The sequence below is a fragment of the Oncorhynchus masou genome, chromosome 13 (assembly GCF_036934945.1).
Source record: "Oncorhynchus masou masou isolate Uvic2021 chromosome 13, UVic_Omas_1.1, whole genome shotgun sequence".
Taxonomy (NCBI): domain Eukaryota; kingdom Metazoa; phylum Chordata; class Actinopteri; order Salmoniformes; family Salmonidae; genus Oncorhynchus; species Oncorhynchus masou.
In genome coordinates, this window is record NC_088224.1 from 53,171,463 (window position 1) to 53,185,691 (window position 14,229).

Here is a 14,229-nt window from a genome sequence, read left to right on the forward strand (position 1 = left end):
CCCACTGATTCGAAGGCACACTACTGAGGATGTGTCCCAAAATTGACATCTTAACCCAGTCTAAGAAATAAACCTCCCATGCCACTCTGTCAACATCACGGCAAATCTCATGCGAGTGCATTCCATCTATTGGCACAATGGACAGTTTTTAACATCTCGTCCCGTGTTTTATGATTCTAATTCTGATCATGTACTCTATCTTGGCAAATAAAGGTGCAGTTCAGGTATGAATGTCTTTGAGATCATTTTTCAGTCATATCCAATAACAGGAGTATCAAATTCCAGTCTTTGAATGACACTGTGTCTGCATGTATGTATTACAATTATACACTTCAACAGTGTTTACCAATCTTGGTCCTGGGGCATCAATGTTTACACATTGTAACTAATAGACTAGAAACAGGATTTAACTAATTAAATGCTGATTTGTAATTCATATATAATTCATACAGAAATATAATTTATGAAACAGTACACTACACTTCCTATGCATCATGTAAATACTCTAAAACCGGTTCATCTCAATATCTAATGCCCTTCATCTGCATTGATCTGATGAACACAGGATAGGTGTAGTATTTCATCAAATGAGAGATTTAATTTCAACCCGTAGAGAATGTGACACTTTATTGAAAGAAGTTCATTATCCAAGTGCATGCATAAATATATTTGTAATATTATACATGCAAGTTCAATCTGTACTTCAATGTACATCTGTTGTACATTATAAAACAGAGGAAGAAAGAGGTGGTGAGAGGTGTAAAATACAAAGGGAAAGAGGTTAGTTTAATGAATCATTGCTACCCAAATATTCTCTCAGTTCATCACAATTGCACAAGTGTCTCTAGTCGGCCCGAAGGTTATCTTAAGAGCGGATGAGGTGGCGATGATGGGACTGGAAGTTGGCATCCTCTCTCACATCAAAACATATCTGCAGATGAGAGAGATAGCATGTTTAAGCCTTGTTTTTATTTTTTATACTAACATTGTTAGTTCATCATAATCATCAGGTTAAATGCTAAACTGACCTTGGATCATTAACTCTGGGACAACTACATCTCTATCTGTATTTCAATGTAAAACATCTCTTTAATAATACTTCTTGTTGACCTGACCAAGTGCCTTCTATGTAGCCAGTTCAGATGTGGGAGGGGTTCACCGACACAGCTGATATAACCTATAGGATTTAGGGAGAAGAGGAGAGAGGGATGAAGTGATGGAGAGAGACTATTTATTGAGGAAATAAGGTAGTTAAAGTGACAGTCTTCAACAGGAATCTGTGTGTGGCCTCACCTAGTGTCCACACCACACTAAGTGGCTGCAGAGTACTTTATGCTGAAACACATGAACGGAAACACAATAACAAACAATATAGCGTAGTTATAGAAATAATTAAGTGTCTTATTATTCTCTATAGTTGGCACTCTTGCCTATTCTTTGAAGGTGGAAGGAGCCACAGTTATACACCTGAGATTGCTTACTGCACAACACAATCCATCAATCAGATTGATACATGAGTGTGTATGTGTGGGTTATAGGGTGTCTAATTGTTCTACATTTTTTCAATATAGGTGATTTAAAATAGCCTGTTTTGTTTTTGTACAAACATCACACCCTTACCTAAACAGCACCCTCACCTGAGAAGTAGAAATCAAAGGGAGAGAAACTGGGAATTGAATAACTGCAGTTGACATAGCTAAGTAAATGGAAGAATACTCTTATTTCAATGTGAATGGCTCTTAAAAGAGCCTTTGGTTGTGCATAGTGTTGTCTATGGTGTTGCCAGGGAACAGCACCCTCTTCGAAAGAAGTAGGAGGTGAAGATCTCCTGCACACAGATTGCCTCTCTTGCTGCATTGTTGGACCCCATCCTTAAACATCCTGCAGAGCAGCAGACTTTTCCTCTGGCACACGGCGGGGAGCTGCAGATCCCCTCCTGGTCCTTGTGTCTATCCTCATGAAGTTATGCAGGACACAGGTAGCCTTCACACACCTGAATTGCTCCTTCACACACCTGAATTCCTCCCGCAGGCAGTCCCAGATGGCCCTAGTCACCCAACCTTGCTGTGCCCTACACATTAACTGTAGGCAATCGTTTTGAAGGAATATCCAGTTACAAGGTATCTGTAGGAATATGGAAGATAATGTCATTATTAGACTTTTACATCACCAGGTCATTGTGGATTACTAAAGTATAATATCCCTGATAACAAATCATGATAACATTGGATTGAAAGATGCATGGGCACACATATATGCATGTGTAGCATATAACAATAACAGGATCATATCAAGGATAGCATCACAAACGAATACATGAATACCATTTGAAGCTTGATGATGAGTTGGTCATTTGAATCAGCTGTGCAGTGCTAAGGCAAAAACAAAAATGTGCACCGCTTTGAGTCCCCGGGACTGAGAACCACTGCTCTTCATTTGGGACCTCGTCATATGTAGACAGGCTTTCATAGCTCTCTTTATCTGAGGACAGAAAACCTCACAAGAAACAAACTTCATTGTAGTCAAATTACACCACACTGAATATTATGTTGCTATTATATCCATCCTCACTTCTTGGGACAGGAACTACACAAAAGTACATATCCTATTCAGAATAGCCTAACGTTACTTTCACTGACAGTTGGGGCTGCTATCCTTTCACCGTCTTCCATGGCTGTTAGCTAGCTACCTACGAATGCATTTTGAGTTTGTTTTTTTACAGCGATAAATACATCAAGATAGCTAGCTAATATGACGTTAGGTAGATGGTGATATTTAATTCACTTAGCGAGCTATCTATACAGTATGTGAAGATGGCTAGGTAGCTAACCGACTAGCTAGCTCATTTGAGTTAGCCTGCACTGTAGCAAATTAGCTAATAATACAGAGTTATTTTCGAAATGTATGTACTTACTTACTTGAATAGGTTCTCCCAGCCATGTGGACGATTGGAAACAGGGCAGCAGAGTTTGTTTGTCACCGTAGCGTTTTAGAGGATATTACTATTGAACTATCTACCCATTTAATAGCAGCCATATGTCAAAGCTTAAAACAGGTTTTTAGAAATGTTTGCAAATGTATTAGATAAAAACAATAATCCCACTCGGGACATTGCACTGGCGGCTTTTGTGCTACAGTAGTTTGCTAAATATAGGTGATGGAATGAGCCGTTATTTGACGTTTGTACATGGTATTTGACGTTTCTACATGGCTACAGCCAGCACAACACTGCCGCTGGGGGGTTTCCCCAAATGGTGATGTAAGGGGATTTCCACCCAGACGTCGTATGTTTCTTAAAAACGAAAGGCCAATTGAAGCATATCGGAGAGCGATTGTTTGATCGCTGTAGCCTACCGTTGCCACGCAATGATCGGTCTGGGGAAATAGGACAGAATTGTGTTTGTGTCTGGGTCTTTTAAACTACTCGAACAAGCTTTCCACCTCCAGGACAAACATCGTAACGTGCCATGAGAAACATGAGTGTTCAAAATGGCACTTCAAGTAAGTGACTTTTCTTTTACGTAAACTAAATCGGAGTTATGCATCTACAGTGTCTGATGTGTGTTGTCCCACGACATTCACATTGGCATGGACAGTAGTATAATTTCCATACATATTTTATACAGATATACAGAATAGTGTAAAGGAAACGCATTGTCATGGGTCTGTGTCAAAAAGGGGACTGACTGCAGGGGCCCAGACAAGTGAACCTACAGTTTTAACGGCACACTGCCATGCTATTCAATTGGCAGTTTGTGTTGTCATTCTGTCTTCCCAAGCGTGACTGACAGTTGAGTATAGGGGCCAACACCCACTTCTGAGATATTACACTAGTCTTGGGCACTAGTTTTAGGCTACCTGTTAAACATATACTATTACATTGTAATACATATACTTACCTGTTATACTATTACAGTCATTGTCATACATGTAGTTAGTCTGGCCTGTTACACCTATAGTATAACATTGTCACAAAGTAATTATTCATGAGTTAACTCACTTTTCTTCTCCTGCTTTGTACACCAGCACTCGACTTGGGTGAGTAGGCTATTTATTATTAATGTACAGTTTTAAATACATTATATATTTTTTAATATCTAGTAGGCCTATAGTCTACATACATAGGGCCTCTTTGGCCTATGCATCATGCTCAGGGTTTAATCTAGCTGATACTGCACACATATAGACATAGATCACACTCAGATGGCCTTCACACCAGCTCCCTTTGCAGGCTCCTCATCCCACTCCCTCTACTTTTTAGACATCATTCAGGAGGTGATCTCTGCAGACCGGGGGTTTCCCTGTCATGTCCAGTCTGGTTTCTGCCTCCCTGGACCTCCTCATCCCCCTGTAGACTCTGACCTCCAGGCCCAGAACCACAGGGTCATGCCCAGGCAGACACCCTCCTCAACGCCCCCAGTACTGGTGCCAAGGGGCACGACCTCCAGGGTGAGTACCAAGCCTTTCGGGGTCTAATGCAAAAATATATTCAGCCACTCTTGAAAGAAAATATGTACAATAAATTGTCGTTTTTGTTAGGCCATTGATTCATAGAGTTCAATAGGTAAAACCGAGAGGTCGACTTGTAGTGGTTAGTTAGTGATTTGATTTGTTTCTGCAGCCTCTCAGGTACTCTTTATGGTACTCTTTACGCATCAGGTACTCTTTACGCATCAGTTCACACTGTTAATGTTTGGTATCTCAGTTTGTTGTAATAGCTGGGAGATAAAGTCAAGAAAACAGCTAATGGGTTGATCTGAAGTATAGTCTTATCAGGGATGTGTGCTATCACTTTTTCCAAGGCAGACAGACACACCTCGGGGCTAAGTGAAACTCAACTACTGACAGTTTCCATGGATAAGGAATGTGCACAACGGCACATAGCATGGTGCCTCGATTCACTGGTGCTTGAAGTCTAAGGCGTCCTTGAGCACCTTGTTGTTATGCCTTGGGTTGCTGTTCTCAAATAGCCTGGAACTCACAGTGAGACAATTGTGGTCTGTGTGTGTCTGTGCGTCAAAGTGGTGCCTTGGAATAGACTGTTAGCTGAGTTGACACACCCCCGTCTGCATGTTGTTTCCTCTCGTGGGGGAGGCGGCAGAAAAGGAGAGAAAGAGTGTCATCTGATTCCAACTTTCGTTTTTGAGTTCCCTTCCTTCCGGGGGCCAACCCTTTCAGGGTGGAAGTTCACATTCTGAGGCTTTTCTGCTTTTCTAATTGGTCGATCTGCTGTAGATTATGTCAACTTCCTGTTTCCTGAGCATGCTGCTCCTGGCTCGATTGGCTCGATCCAAGCTGCTTTTGTGTAGAGGCTTTAAGGCATGCCCATAATATCACTCTTACACACACACACACAAACCGCCTGTAGACGCTACTTTGAAGTGGAGCACATTGATCTCACACACACCTCTTTTTGTTCATACAGCCTTATCCACTTCTGGTGGTTTGTTTAGACAGACTTGAGTTGTAGGACGGCTTGTAATAACAAAGAGTTTAAGGCGATCCCTTAAGTCGGTCAGCTTGTTTTTCTTTGTTCCGGTTTGTTTTTGGCGAATCGCTTTTCCTGTTGCTGGTCTCTAGGGATTCTTGAAACGGCTGTTAATTAGAAGGTATGTGGTTGAACTTGGAGAGTTAAGGGCAAAGTGTGTGTGAGAGAGATTGCTTCTGTCAATAATGAACACAGGCCATTTTTTTTACTGATATAAGTATACCACTTTGACGTATAAGAGAAACCAGGAGAAATGGGCAGACCGAGAGAGAGCAAGAGAGAGGGAGGCATGAAGGATGAAAAACTTCCGTCGCCTGAGAGGACGGAAGTATAGAGGGGTTTACCAAAAACGGAAGAGATGCTCTCTAGTTTAACGGTTGAGAGGGGGGCATGGCAACAGAATGTGTCAAATGAGGACATAGAAAGTGGTGTACTGAGAGGGAGTATGTAGATAAACGATAACAATGCAGGTTATCTTTGAAAACGCCCTCAACCGTTTTATTCTCACTACCGTCATGATGATGTTTTGGATACAAAGTTAACTGTTTGTTGTCGGGCTGTGTTTCTTTACATGAATTTTTAAACATGGCCATTGTCTTTAAATTATGTCTCTCCGCAGGCACCCTGCTTCTTCCCTCAGCCCCAGCACCCCTCTACCACCAGAGATATGGCAGCACCTCACCCCACTCGTGGGGTCTCTCATTCGGGCTCAAACCGACGAGGACGGGGATCCTCTGGTTCAGGGACTTCCAGGGGGCCAGCGGGTCCCTCTCGACAGGCCCAGGCAGACACTGATCTGCTGGAGCAGATCCTGGAGAGGCCCACCCTGGCTGTGGTGGAGCAGCCCAAGGAGAGAGGCATGAGGTTCCGCTATGAGTGTGAGGGCCGCTCGGCCGGGAGCATCTTAGGGGCCTCCAGTGGGGACTCCAACAAGACCCTGCCTGCTATAGAGGTACCCAATAGATCCATATTGTATTTGGCTGTATTTTAATTTACAACAACAATTTAGCAGTTGCAGTTAACACCCTTACTCTTGTGATAAGTTACATCTTCGTGACCACTCAGTCAGAACCTTGCTATAACGTCTCATTAGAATAGAACCTAGTCCTTATATTTGTTTACTGCAAATTGTGTTCCCAATGTCATCCCTAACCTGCACTGGATGTGTATGTCTGTGTGGGAAGTGGAAGGGTTAACGGAATGTACCATCTATCCCAGAATTCCCCCCTTTGGCTGCCCTCAACACGTAGAGCCTTTCAAGTGTAAGGATCAGGGGCAGAGGGAGAGGAATTGATTGTAACTGAAATAGAAAGTACCCCACAAATCCACATCTTTGTCTGATTTAAACAATGTTGATCCCCACCCACATACTACAATTCAGACCGCAGCTCTCTAAGATTAACACTATCAGACAAGTGCGAAGTTTGACGCTTGACATTTGAAAGGGAGAGGCACTGAATCCGTTTTGGTTGTTCACCTTACATTTACTCAGTTTTAATCATGCTCTCACTTGTGTCGGAGGAAGAAAGACGGTTTGATTGATGCATATCTCGCTTTGATTGATGCATACAGTATCTCTCTCCTCCTCTTTCTTTGTCCCTCTCCCAATTTCTTTCTCTTCTTCACACTCTTCCCCCTTTCTCCTCCCTCTTTCAGCTCCAGGGTCCCATTCAGAACATAAAAAAAGTGATGGTCACTGTTTCCCTGGTGACCAAAGACTACCCGTACCGCCCACACCCCCACTGCCTTGTGGGTAAAGACTGTGCGGATGGTACCGGAATCTGTGTCGTCTGCTTTAACCCCCACAGCAACCCACGTCACAGGTACCCCTCTCTTTCTCTCCTCTATTCATCACTCTCTTTTCTTAAGTTTCTCCCTTTGTCCACCAGAGGCCCATATCCTCCTCCTTTCTCATTCCTCCTTCACCGTTTTTGGGGTGCTTTGCTAGGAAAGTGCACTGGGTTAGTGTAAACATGTCTGTTTTTAATGGTTGGTAACCAACCATGTTTTGTGTGCACCTTGCAGTTTCGCTAACCTGGGCATCCAGTGTGTAAGGCGGAAGGAGCTGGATGCCTCTCTAGAGAAGAGACGGAATCAGAAGATCGACCCCTTTAAAAGTGAGTAGAGCCCTGACACGCACATTAAGCACATCGCAAGCACACGCAGAATGTATCCAATTACACACAACCAATATTATTGTACAATAAAGTTGTATTGTCATTAGCAGTAGGGTAATATCCTCTCCTCTGTCCTCCCAGCGGGCCACTCTAAAAGCATCGAGGACATGGACATGAACGTGGTGCGGCTGTGTTTCCAGTGTGAGCTGGAGTGGGTGGATGGAAAGAGGGACTTTCTGAACCCCATAGTGTCCAACCCCGTCTATGACAAGAGTAAGATCCCCTCCCAAACATCCTCCTGACACTGACACAACCACCTACACATGACTGCCTTTACATAGTCCTCTAACGTGATGCGACACAGCACTGTAAGACCACAGCTATGTAAATGTACTTCCTGAACGATCCTGCAGGTGTTCAGTGTGCGTATGTGTGCGTGTTCACAGAGGCGACCACCACATCTGAGTTGAAGATCAACCGTCTGAACATTGTTAAAGGGCCATGCACCGGCAAGACTGAGATCTACATGCTCTGCGACAAAGTCCAGAAAGGTGAGATGTAGCCAGACTCCCAAGTTGTAATATGCAATGGGGAAGTAAACTCCTGTTAAAACAACTAAATGGAAGTGACACATGACGTGTGATGACACATCTCAGGAAATACACTGTTGAAGTCAAACAGCTTGGAGAACGATACAAGCTGATTGGTTGGTGTGTGTGTGTGTGTGTGTGTGTGTGTGTGTGTGTGTGTGTGTGTGTGTGTGTGTGTGTGTGTGTGTGTGTGTGTGGGTGTGCGCGCGTGCGTGTGTGCGCGTGTGTGTGCGTGCGTGCGTGTGTGCGTGTGTGCGTGCATGCGTGTTGCCCGCTCAGACGACATAGAGATCATCTTCAAGAGGGGGTCTTGGGAGGCCAAGGCGGAGTTTGCCCAGACGGACGTCCACCGGCAGATCGCTATCGTGTTCAAGACCCCGTCCTACCGGGAACAGGACGTGGGGGAGGAAGTGGAAGTAAAAGTCTTCCTGCGCCGTCTCTCTGACCACATGGACAGTGACCCCGTCACGTTTACCTACCAGCCCAACAACACAGGTTGATACAACTTATGATGTTATATATGATATCATAAATGCTGTGTTATATTGTGATTTATTTTTCTTCTTCTTTTCTGTTTTGATGCCGTGTTCAGATCCCTATGAAGTGAAGCGGAAGAGAAAGATAAAGACGGACATCAGCTTCACAGAGAGATCCTGTGTGGCAGGTGAGGATTGGCCTTGGCTCTCTCTCTCTCTCTCTCTCTCTCTTTCCAGCTTCAATTTCTGCGACCTATTTCAGGACAGAAAGTAGAAAGGAAAGTGAAAGAGAGAACAATGAAGGCTGCTTACACAGCAGCCTCACAAAAACAAATGACTGCATAGCTGAGTGTCAGTAAGGTGTTCTAACACAAGTCCTTTCTACCGCCCACAGCTCAGAATGTGGCTGCAGCAGAATCACAGCCACTCGAGCCATTCACCTTCACCCCAGCAGATAACTGGCTGGTCCCAGAGGAGTTGCATCCTCCTACCCAGTCTGGGGCCTCCACCATGGGGGAGATTCACTACAGTGACACCCAGGAGGACAGCTTCTTGAACGAGTGCATAAGCCCAGAGGACATCAGTGTTCTCTCTCTACTTCTGGAGCCTCTTTTCCATGACCCTGCCCTCCTTGGCTTTGGCCAGGGGGTCAACTCCCTCTTTGTCCCAGGTGGCATGGACATGAACTTTAACCCCAACCAGTGTGAGTCTGGGCAGGACTTGGGCTACTATAACGACCAGCAGTTCAACCAGCTAGTCAACGAGAATCAGGCCTCTCTGATGCAGCCCTTCCCACTGTCACTCCCCGGCTCTGCCCCTCAGGGTCAGTGTGATAACAAGGGGTGTGATTTGGTCCAGGTGAAGACAGAGGGGGACCTATGAGAGCAAAACATACCCCCTTAAGACTGAATGTGGTAACCCCTGAACGTTAATTTTTTGTTGTTGTTGTGTTGCTCCTCAAACTAGAAGTTTAGGGTGTGGAGGGACCTAACTCTGTACCCTGTGACAGTCCTCTCACCCAAACATAGTACAGTATGAGAGTTTGGACGCACACTGGTAATAGTAGTAGCTGAGGCACCTTGTACCCTAATGGTGTGGTTACCCCTTTCCCCCAAAGGCCTTGCTGGACGAGGCTATAATCCAGACCCCTGTCTCTCCTTCCCACACACGACCACTACCAGACCCTAAAAGAATACATTTCAAAAAGTCTGTCCAGACCCAAGCCTTTGAGTGTAATGTGTTGCCTTCACCATGCTGCTAACGTTAGCCTAAGGCTAATAGCCATGATCAGCACAGCACTCACAGATGACATGTAGCTTTAGCATGTAGCTTTAGCGCCTCCGGGGGGACCAGAGTGATACTGGTGGAGGCGAGTTGCCCTTCCAATAGGCTAGCCATGGATGTTAAAAATGGTTCCTACCTCCCCATTGTCAATACTACCTGTGGTGATTAGGGGACCATCCAGTACTCTGACCAAATACAAAATGGACACTTAAACTCAACTCTTGTCTGCCTTGTCAGTTTTCCTTGTCAGGCTCCGTCTGTGTATATATTGTTGTTGAGGCAGACTTCGACAAGGACCTGCAGGAAATCCCTGAATTGAGGATTCAACTAAAGAAAAGCATAACTAAGGGCTCGATTCAATCCATATCGCGGATGTTCAGCGCTATAGTGTGATTGAACATGAAAGGTAATTTCCAATTGAGCCGACATATGCACCGTTTACCATGAATGCAGTCTCTGCGAATGTGCCATCATTGCCTTTAAATGTATATTGTGCTGTAGCGAGGATTTTCAGCACGACAGATTGAATCGAGCCCTAAGCATTTAACTGTCGGTGCAAGACAACCTGAAAACGACCCCTCTGTGGAGAAATTGTTAAGTAAAAGGGACCATCTATCAAAGGCTGTTTATTTTTCACTCTCCATATGTGATATATTCGTTATTGTATAGTCAGTCATTGTCTGTTATCTGTCGTTTTTTGAACGTTGACATCAGTTTTAACCTCTGGCTCACCTGTTGACTCTGTTCATTGTAATAACCAATATTCATGTACAGTAGAAACAACCATAGTCCAATGCGCTGTTCTTCCTAGTGTCTACCTCTGTCGTGTTGCTGTAAGTCCTATTCAGTTAAACATGTTCAGTGTATGTTCAGATTCTTAACAGATCCGCAGCTTCTTTGTATACTGTATGCCAGACTCCTCCCTTCACACTAGCGTTTTGATTGTTGTCATTAGTATTTCAAAAATAAAATGATTGCAAGTATTCATCTTAAACTCTGGTCACTTCAAATGTGTTTTGTTGTTGGTTGTATAGGCTATTTCATATTTAATATAATTGACATGGTAGGTTTTTACTAAATGTAAAAAGCAAACTGTCCAATATCTGAAAGGAGAGTGAAAAAGAGAGGGGACTGAATGAAAGACACAACGGCTGTGGGAGAACGAGTGTGTCCCCTCCTGGGTCCGTTGTTGTGTTCAGGCTCGGCTGCTTTTAATGCAATCCTATTTTTAGCTGCCAGCTTTTCTTGCCCGGTCAGAGTCCATCCCCCTCACATTCCTAATGCCTCACTCACATTTACTCCAAAAACAACGTGACTTCCCCTAACCTCACCCACACAACCTGCCCATTCGTGTACATGGGACCTGACTTGACTGTTGTGACTTGACAATTGTAAAAAACAGAAATATATTATTTGAATTGTATGTAACTGGGTGTTTTACCCAATGAAAAAGCAGAAATGCTCTTATGTTAGCTCATCAGTTTCTTGGGAAGCGCTTTGATGAGGCGCTTCACTGAGTCAACAATGACTCATTCTCCCATACAGCTTGTGTTGTACCGCTGAAACTTGTTCTCGTTTATTTTGAAGCATTTCTATTTGGATGTATTTATTAAACCGCCATAGTTTAATCCCCCGTGTTCAGTTTTTTGCTGAGTCAGAGGACCATTATGGGAAGTTCTAAGGCCACTGTAAAATCCCAATCTCGGCAGCAGTTCAAGCTTTCACCCAGGTCCTGTTTATTAGGCACAAACAGTAACAACGTCTTCAAATGTTTTTACAGGAGAGAAGTTTAGGCGGTTTGCTCCTTTTTTTTATGCCTACTGAACGCAACCCAGTGAAAGAGAGGCACAATTCACACCGCCCTTATCTGCTGAACGGCACAAGCCTCAATGGATCTCTCTTTACAGGTCCACGGTGAACAATATGACGACATACATTTGTTTAATAAGCTCCATAATAACATAGAAGCTGGATATCCCAGTCAAATGGTCTCTTTGCTCCTCCTATAGACATACAGGCCCAGTCTGAGCAGGTGTATCTCAAAATGTGCTTTTCACTGTTGACCAATACTGGAAAAAACGTGGCATGAGGCCACAGGGAAACCCCACACTGGGCTCACAGCCAAAAGTTTCATTCCCACATGTACACAGTTAGTCACACCCTGATGAGTATTACTAGAGGTAAAATCAATACACATTTCAAACTTGACTATAGTACATTTCATACTTGACTAAAGTATACACACTCACATGAATGGTTTTATTTCTTTAGGCCTACTGTACATGCTCAAGTTTATCCTGCTCTGGTCTGAATTCACTTTAAAACTAGCTCAGCAGCTTTAGGAGAATTTGCATACTTGGCCAGAAATTAACTTTGGGATTTTGTAACGTAAAATTTCTACAGATTAATGCTGAAGAGCTTTTCAAGTATTTTGGTTAGTCATAAGAAAGCATAGACATGAGGTTACCTTGTAGAGAGTAACCTGCAGCTACCCTCTCAGTGTGGTTATTCCCTGTAATATAAGGACAATGGTGGGAAGTGAGTGAGCGAGTACAAAGCATTGGCAGCTAGTAAGGGGCTTGGATATTGAAAGTTCCCATCTATAAAAATGCTGATCGGGGTAGTTTAAATGTCCTGTGTGGCCATACAACAATCCCCATATCTCCTCGTGTTACTCACACATCACTTACTGTATGTCCTGCAAATGTGTTTGAATGCAAATGAGAATGTGTGACATAACAAAGTTGACGTTTAACCTTTCCTCTCTCCACCTTTTCTGGTGTTAAAATGTAACCTGAGTGTGTGAGACAATTTGAATCTTTGTGACATGTTATTCAATATTTTTGTAGAATATTATAGAATTAATTTAAACTAGATTGTCCTAAATGTGGAATGATTCAATCATGTTGAAGGATGAAACTTAATTACCGTATAACAGAATTATAGGAGTGGATTTTGCTATAAGGATGAGCCATGATAAAGCCTGGACGTGGTAAAACTTGAGTTTCCTTTGCACTCCATTTTAGCAGACTCTCTACTGCCTCCTATTGGTTTCAGACAGGGTTGGGGAGAAATTGATTGCATGTGATCCATTAAATGTAATCTGATTACAAACAACTAACTGTAATCTGTCAGGTTATCAGAAAAAAATATTGTAATCAGATTACATATACTTTTTAAAAACTAGACTACTTCATGGATAACTTCTACATTGACGCCTTTCTTTTTTTCTCAATGACATTCAATTCAGCATTGAAAAAAGGCCCAACTTTGTTCCACCTGAGCAAGTCTGACCACAAATCAAAGACCACTATGATGGATCCTTTTTGTCTTCTTCTAATGCCTCTTAAGGGGGAAAGTAATCCAAAAGTAACTGAAAGTAATCCGATTAAGTTACTGAGTTTAGGTAATACAAAAGTGACAATTTTGGACAGGTAACTAGTCAAAAAGATTACATTTATAGGTACCTTACCCAACCTTGGTTTGGGATCACTGAATGTTGAATTTATCATGGGCCACATGAACACAACCAGTCACAAAGGCTGCATCTACACAAGTTGCCCAATTATTGCCAAATTAACAATCTGATTGTTCAAAAGTCCAATTAGTGGCAAAATATCAGATTTGGGCTGGCTGTATAAATGCAGTCTATGGTGTTGCTGTGGTTTAGAGATGGCCTACATAGCTGTTTCTCTGGGGGATTCAAGGGGATTTTGGCCTGGTAGGCTGACTGGCTGATCGTTGTGTGGAAAGAATTAGCAAACAAAATGCTATCTTCTGAATTTAGCTGATAGTGTTGTCTCCCCCTGAACCACAATGGTTACAATAGGGGAAAAGTGTGAATGCAAAATGACTCAACCTTCATAATGAACAGTCCCTCTAGAACATGTATACCAAACATTAGGAACACCTTCCTAATATAGATTTTCTTTTCCTTCAGAACAGCCTCAACTTATCGGGGACTCTGCAAGGTGTCAAAAGCAATCCACAGTGATGCTGGCCCATTTTCACTCCAACGCTTCCCACAGTTGTGTCAAGTTGCCTGGATGTCCTTTGGGTGGTAGACCATTCTTGATACACGCATGAAAGTTGTGTGTGTGAGCAGTGTTACAGTTCTTGACACAAACCAGTGCACCTGGAACCTACTACCAAACCCTGTTCAAAGGCACTTAAATATTTTGTCTTCCCCATTCACCCTCTGAATGGCACACATACACAATCCACGTCTCAAAGCTTAAAAAATCCGTCTTTAACCTGTCTCCCCTTCATCTACA

At 43.2% G+C, this 14,229-nt stretch overlaps 1 protein-coding gene and 1 long non-coding RNA gene across 10 annotated transcripts; one reads left to right on the forward strand and one right to left on the reverse strand.

The window, feature by feature from the left end:
- Positions 1 to 600: 600 nt before the first annotated feature.
- LOC135552570 (uncharacterized) lies at positions 601 to 3,223 on the reverse strand. Of its 7 annotated transcripts, XR_010457478.1 has the most exons (4): positions 2,325 to 3,215; positions 1,294 to 2,124; positions 1,111 to 1,177; positions 601 to 931 (listed from the first exon to the last, which is right to left on the reverse strand). It is a non-coding gene; the product is annotated as an uncharacterized LOC135552570 (long non-coding RNA). The 7 variants fall into 7 exon arrangements; XR_010457479.1 differs by having other exon boundaries at positions 601 to 2,124; positions 2,325 to 2,496; positions 2,919 to 3,223; XR_010457480.1 differs by having other exon boundaries at positions 601 to 2,124; positions 2,325 to 2,481; positions 2,919 to 3,222.
- Positions 3,224 to 3,277: 54 nt separating this feature from the next.
- Positions 3,278 to 10,949, forward strand: LOC135552568 (transcription factor RelB-like). Of its 3 annotated transcripts, XM_064984270.1 has the most exons (11): positions 3,278 to 3,501; positions 4,027 to 4,038; positions 4,262 to 4,449; positions 6,108 to 6,440; positions 7,145 to 7,311; positions 7,514 to 7,605; positions 7,747 to 7,878; positions 8,052 to 8,156; positions 8,475 to 8,690; positions 8,788 to 8,859; positions 9,066 to 10,949. In XM_064984270.1, the coding sequence occupies exons 1-11, from the start codon at positions 3,468 to 3,470 to the stop codon at positions 9,551 to 9,553; spliced, it is 1,839 nt and encodes a 612-aa protein (XP_064840342.1). In that variant the 5' UTR covers positions 3,278 to 3,467; the 3' UTR covers positions 9,554 to 10,949. The 3 variants fall into 3 exon arrangements, with proteins under 3 accessions (XP_064840342.1, XP_064840341.1, XP_064840343.1); XM_064984269.1 differs by lacking the exons at positions 3,278 to 3,501; positions 4,027 to 4,038 and having other exon boundaries at positions 4,065 to 4,449; XM_064984271.1 differs by lacking the exons at positions 3,278 to 3,501; positions 4,027 to 4,038; positions 4,262 to 4,449 and adding an exon at positions 5,321 to 5,609.
- The last annotated feature ends 3,280 nt before the right edge of the window (positions 10,950 to 14,229 follow it).